Raw genomic sequence first — 6154 nt, 5'->3', positions numbered from 1 at the left:
CAACGAGACAAATTAAATAATATCTCTGGATCTAATAATGATGTCAGGATGATCTAAGTATGAAAATGTAGCTTTTAAAGCCATGAATCTGTAAATATGATTTGGTCATTTTGACCAAATTTGGCTTAATCTTCATTTCAATGTGATGGGTCACATATTAGTAGTTTTAATGTTAAAATGGTTGTTACCTTTTTGTTTTGTTCTTCCTTAACAAAAAGTATACGCCTTCCCTAAATGTTTTTATGTTTTCAGGAGGATTCTCTGTCAGGCCGTTTGTGAGAAGTATTCAGCGTCAGAGCTTGTCCTCCAGATCATCTATTGCCAGTCCTTTAGCCTTCAGTGACAGTGGGATAAAGCCCTCTTGGTCTCTCTCTGCCAAGCTGCAAATGAGATCCAACTCCCCTTCGCGTTTCTCCCTCGACTCCCGATGTTCTCCTCCTCTGGAGAGGATCGGAGAGGCGTGCGATGATAAAGTTTCCACCTCTTGCTTTGGCAGCTACAGTAGGCACGAGCGGTACTTTGGCAGCAGGACGCCTTTGTCCATGATGGAGAGCAACTTCAGTGACAGTGACAACAGCAAAAGATTCATAGACATGATGTACTGCAGGGCTCCCACTCCAGTAGAAAAGAAAAGCAACAAAAGCGAAGCAACAGAAAACAACAACGAGATTACAGCTGTAGACCAAAACATGCTATCCACTCAAGCCACTCCCTCCAAAGAGCAGAAACGGAAGAGTAGCATTGGAGGATTTGCCCTAAAGCCTGAAAGCACAGCTCCTCCAAAAAGTTCCAGCAAAACAGAACAAGAAAAGAYCTCGAAAAAACGTCTGTGCTATACCAATAAGACCCCAGCTACAGATGTGTCTTCCAGTACACCTACAAAAAGCAAAAAGGTGAGCAGTTCTAAAGAGAAGACTGTAAACACAAAGAAAAGCACCTCAACACCGAGCGGAACTCCCTCCAAAACAAAAGACTCTAATAAACCTGTAGAGGCCACGCCACAACATAAGCCATGCGTTCGCTCCACGCCTCAGTCTTCAGCTTCTCCCTCACCTACTGCGAAGAAGAATTTGGGTACAGCTGAGAAAAGCGCCGCAGGCAGCCGCAAACGACTGGTAGAAAGGAGTTGCAGCAGAGACTCCATGCACACCAGCCCTCTGGTCGACAGCCTCCGAGGCAGCTGCGCAGCTCGTTCCTCGCTTTCCAAGAACGGGGACGGCAACCGGCTCGAGAAGAGGTCCGTGAGGAGCTCCAGCAGCAGTTCTTCCGTCACWAGCCTGCGCTCGCCCAGCGTGTCCACCAGAGACCTGCAGCGGAGCAGCAAATCCGAGGAGAAAGGGTTGTCTTTCTTCAAGAGCGCCCTTCGACAGAGAGAGAGTCGCCGGTCGGCCGATTTAGGGAAAAGCGCCATGCTTAACAAAAAAACCTCAGAAAGGACATGCAAGCAGAACGGACAAGCYAAGGAGGTAGATGGTGATGAGCGAAAGGCTGGAGATGCGGTGTCTTCTCAAACAGAAACTCACGAAGGTGAGTCAAAACCAGATAAACAGGAGTCTTCCAAACCCCCCAGCTCTCTCAGTCGCACCCTACTAAGYGTTGGGAAGTCCAAGTCTTCCACCTCCGTTGTAAGCAGCAAGTCTCCCACTAACGGAAAGAAGCCTCTTGAAAGAATGGCGTCTTCCCGAAAGCTGCCATCAAGCATGCAGTCTCCTGCACGAACCTCACAGAGGCCTCAGTGATACATCTGTGGTAAATATGTTGAGCAATCAAAATGCAGCTAGTTACTTTGTGCCTAGACTTTCAGTTAGCACCAGACGTATTGGAGACACGTTTTTTGATGTTATGGTTTTGTAACGTAGCCCACWGTACATACTGTTGTCTCTGAGTATTAGCATCCACCTCAGAGTTTTGGCTAAAGTAACTGTGGTGCACAACTTACTTTAGGTAAGCTCGTGTGACCAGATTATTTTGGCAACGGCAGCTGTATAAACTTAAAAAATTAGGGTCCAAGAAACATCCACCAAGTATATGCTGATAGTGCGTAAAATGAAACATCTTCTTCCCACTTTGCTATTTTTCAGTTAAAACAGGCCGACTGGTGATGCCCACAGAGTGCCGCTGGTCTTTAAGCTATTTAAACACAACCATAACATCAAAATTAGCCTCTGATACTGATTCTGAGTTGTTACGTTCGTGAACATGCACACAGATTTAAGAGTTTCATTCCAAAAAGGAATTTGGCTAAACATGATTTAATTTTTCATTGATGATTTTAAAGCAAACTGAATTTTGTCACGTGCGTTTGTCAGTAATGGTCTCGTACATTTTTTTTAAATCAAAAACATGAGGAAGACTCAGTACCGTAAACAAATGTGAGTAAAACAACACTAAGGGAATGGAGAGTTTTAGGATTACTATAAGGAGCATTGTGATGAGCATGGACCAAAACAAAGGTTAGAGAATGAGGAAGAATTCCTCCAAAAATGAAACTTTTTTTAAAAATTTGTTTTGATAGAATGCTATTTTAATGAAATTCTCTTTAAAGTTACAGTACACGCAGTATATTTTCTGTAACAAAGAAGATGGTGTTTTGGAATGAAACCCTTTAAAATCCGGTTCTATAAATCTATCTAGGTGTGTCTGTACACATCGATGGACAGTGAATTGTACAGAAMCTGTTCATTTTTTCTCTTTTTTTTCCATGAGCAAGATGAAAATAATCTTAAAGCGCCTTTCAATGCTGCACATGGAAAGAAATAATTCTTTAATTGTATGCATCACTGGTAGGAATGTTGTTTTTGGTAGCACTTTTTACAGATAACGTATGATAGTTATTCTAGAATAATCCTTTCAGTGGTTTTCAGATATGTTGTAGTCAATGGCCTTAGACTTGAAATGGTAAAAGGGTACATTCATCTCAATGTTTCAGGGGTCATTTTACAGTCATTTCTCCTGTAATACACCTGGTGCTGTAACAGGACAGTGCTCCACCAGCACTGACGTTTTTTTTAATAATCAAAACTGCAAACACACATTTCAGTCGGAAGTGCTTTATCRTCTTTACCTCAGAGAAGATCTAGTAAATCGAACGGCTCATAATAAAAATAAAAAAATAAATATAATGCAGAATGCTGAACATTCTGAATCATCAAAAGGTACACAACAGTTTCACAGTAAAATGCTAGAAGCRAAGTTAAAAGAGAGATTATTGTCACTGCAGATATCTTGGCCGGCTTTGACTTAATCGTAAAACTGACCCACCTCTCCTTAGAAAACTCACATCAGATACCAGCTTTGTTTTAGAACATCGAGTGTGGGTAAACGATTAAAACTGAAACMACAGAATCACTTAAAATCAAGATGTTTTGTTAAATCTTTGTATCAGTAGCATTTATCAGGTTTACACTTCTCAGAATGTTTGAGGAAATACCACCTAATTAAACYGTTTTATTTAAATGGCCTGTACACAGTTTTAGATTCAAAACTGTTGTATAGTAATATTTTATTTAATTTACTTTTCTATAGACAGGTAATCTCATTGAGACAGGTAGTCTTTTTTATACGAAAGACCTGTAACACAAACACATGGTGTCAGTTACACAAAATCATAAAACTCTGTGTGTATTTCCCTTTTGAAAGCAAATTAGATGCAATAACTGTTTTATGCAACCTCATATTATTTGTTTCTCCGAGTCACCAGTACATCACTGTCAGATTAAATTACTGTTTGATAAAACAAAATTAGTATGTACAAGAACCTTTTTTGTGTCTAGGCACAAACAAAGTCTGCAGTTTAACATTTCAAAAGGTTTCTGTTCAAAATCTAAAACCAGATGCAGGCCTGACATTTTGAAGAAAATCATCCTGCTTATTAAAACAGTWAAGTTTTTAGGTTTGTTTCTGCTGGAATTATTATTTTTATTATTTTCCCTGTMTGAGCATCATTTTACTTGTAACTGATTGTGTCACAGGCCATAGAAGTAAGACATGTTATGTTTAATTATGATGGGTTTCCTGTAGCTGCATTTTTAAACATTTCTCTATCAGGAACATGTGCATGGCACTTTGGCTTTAAAGCAGGACAAGTTTCTGTTTTTTTTTTTTTTTTGTTTTTTTGTTTTACACCTTGTTCCAAAGTCTGTGAGTTATTGTCTGTTTGCATTTTAGAGCTCATCTATTACTTATTGGCCATGTCAAAGTGTAAAAAACAAAACAAAACATACATTTATGTAACTAAAACCTAATCCTTGACGCTGTGATTCCCCATATTTTGGATACTTTTGTTTTTATTAAGGAATGTAGTTGGCTGTCTGACAATCTAAAACGATATATATATTATTAATCATTTAACATGTAAATATAGATTAGAGATTTAAGTCACACTATTTTGCCAAACTTTGTGGCCCCTTTTTTTAAGGAATTAATACAAAAAGCAACCTCTTCTCTGGTTTTCCATCCATTTTATCACCACCACATTGCAGACATTGTGTGTTTAAAAAATATTGAAAACAGAACCCAGCAGATGAAGAGTTACTGRTAGATCCTCTGATAGAAGGTATCTAGTTCTGTAAAATTGAAACAGCCTCACTTCTTGAAAGAAGTGCAATGTGTTGCAAACYTCTGACCTAAATGCATCATGGTAATTAATAGAAGCTTGTCACGAAAAGCAGAATATGTGGAAAAATACCATCCTGGGATTTTTATTTGTAGTTTCACTAATATTGCCGTTATCATTTTATATCACATTTATTATCAGTAGGACTATTTGATTAACAAAAAGGGTAGAAAGGGCCAACTTTAAAAGGCTCCTAAGGCAGCTGAACACTAAAACTGTCCTGCATGTTTGGCCATATTATGACCACTAACACCCTTTACTGGGCAACACTGCCCATCYTTATTTAAATTCRGTGTTCTGCTTGGATAAAAGAAATAAAATCGACCAGTCCTCTTAACGCACTAAGACAGCAGGACAGCGTAGGGCCCATAGTACTATGTAATGTCCACCTTCAAATCTTTGTCCTTCCAGCTTTGACCAATCAAAGCTGATTCAGTGATGGGTGGTCCGAATGTTTTTACTGATTAATGTAAATCTATCCATTGGCTCCACACAGTTGGAGAACTTAAATCACTATATTTCTGATTTATTTTAGTTTCCGTCTTTATGTCTTAGGCTGTAGCTTTTCGCAGTGCAGTGTCTTATTATTACTTTTACAATGGCKTTTTCTGTAAACGTGTCAGTGTACAAAACCGAAAAATGAGGAATGCAGTATCGCATGAAGACACTAAATGCATGCATTTTATAAACTATGCAAGAATCTGCAGCTGTGTGACGTAGAAGCAATGCATGGCCGGTGCATCCCACCGCTTAATTTGCACATCATTTCCCATATTTCTAAACCTATACCACCCCAAATACTTCATCTCTTTACAATTAAGCTTCAAAATCTTGTTTATAAAAAAAGAATGCCTTGTGGCATGACGGTTTTTAGCATTATTTTTTTCATTTTCCCTATCTAATTTTTACCGGTGCTCCTACCAAACTGGTGGGTTTATTGTCTTGGTTGTTTAATATTTACTGTTGCACACCAGCAGAGATAATACTATGGATGTGATAATCTTTATGTGGTTACKATGTAGACTCATAATCTATCGATGTAAAGTGAAGAGCCTATTTTACTTCCGTGGTCATTTCGTGTACCCTTGTTGCCATTTTGTCAAATGCATCAAAATGTGGTTGGTTTCTAAAATAAAAGCCACTATATGTATATATAAAGCAAAGTAGGTAAATGCAATAAATAGAGATAGTAAATTTAGTTTTGTAATACAGTATGTAACAAACAATAACATTCAATTTTACAGTTAATATTTCTGGCACATCAGTCATTTTTTTATTACGCATTGTTTGAATTTGTCATTTTTTCTAAACAGGGTTTTTGTTTTATTCTGACAGATTGAATTTAACCGTGCAACCTTTTCTTTGACGAGTCAGGTGAACGTGAATCATACAGTTGTTAAAAAAAGCACCTTCCAGCATAGATAAAATAATAAAAATACATTCACCAAGTTTTTGTTTTAACACTGCTGTTTTTTTTTTTTTTTTTTTTTTTTTTTTTTTTTTTAAAAAAAAAAAAAAAAAAAAAAAAAAAAAAAAAAA

The 6154-nt window shown here is 37.7% G+C and overlaps 1 protein-coding gene across 1 annotated transcript in view; it reads left to right on the top strand.

Annotated features, from left to right (window-relative positions):
* Positions 1-4442, top strand: part of usp31 (ubiquitin specific peptidase 31) — a 17019-nt gene extending 12577 nt beyond the window's left edge. The window contains exon 16 of the mRNA XM_014023872.1: positions 253-4442. Within this exon, the coding sequence (XP_013879326.1) occupies positions 253-1739 (1487 nt within the window). The 3' untranslated portion in view covers positions 1740-4442. The remainder of the gene's footprint in view (positions 1-252) is intronic.
* The last annotated feature ends 1712 nt before the right edge of the window (positions 4443-6154 follow it).

The sequence above is a fragment of the Austrofundulus limnaeus genome, unplaced genomic scaffold (assembly GCF_001266775.1).
Source record: "Austrofundulus limnaeus strain Quisiro unplaced genomic scaffold, Austrofundulus_limnaeus-1.0 Scaffold4, whole genome shotgun sequence".
Taxonomy (NCBI): domain Eukaryota; kingdom Metazoa; phylum Chordata; class Actinopteri; order Cyprinodontiformes; family Rivulidae; genus Austrofundulus; species Austrofundulus limnaeus.
This window is presented reverse-complemented; position numbering and strand designations above follow the sequence as displayed.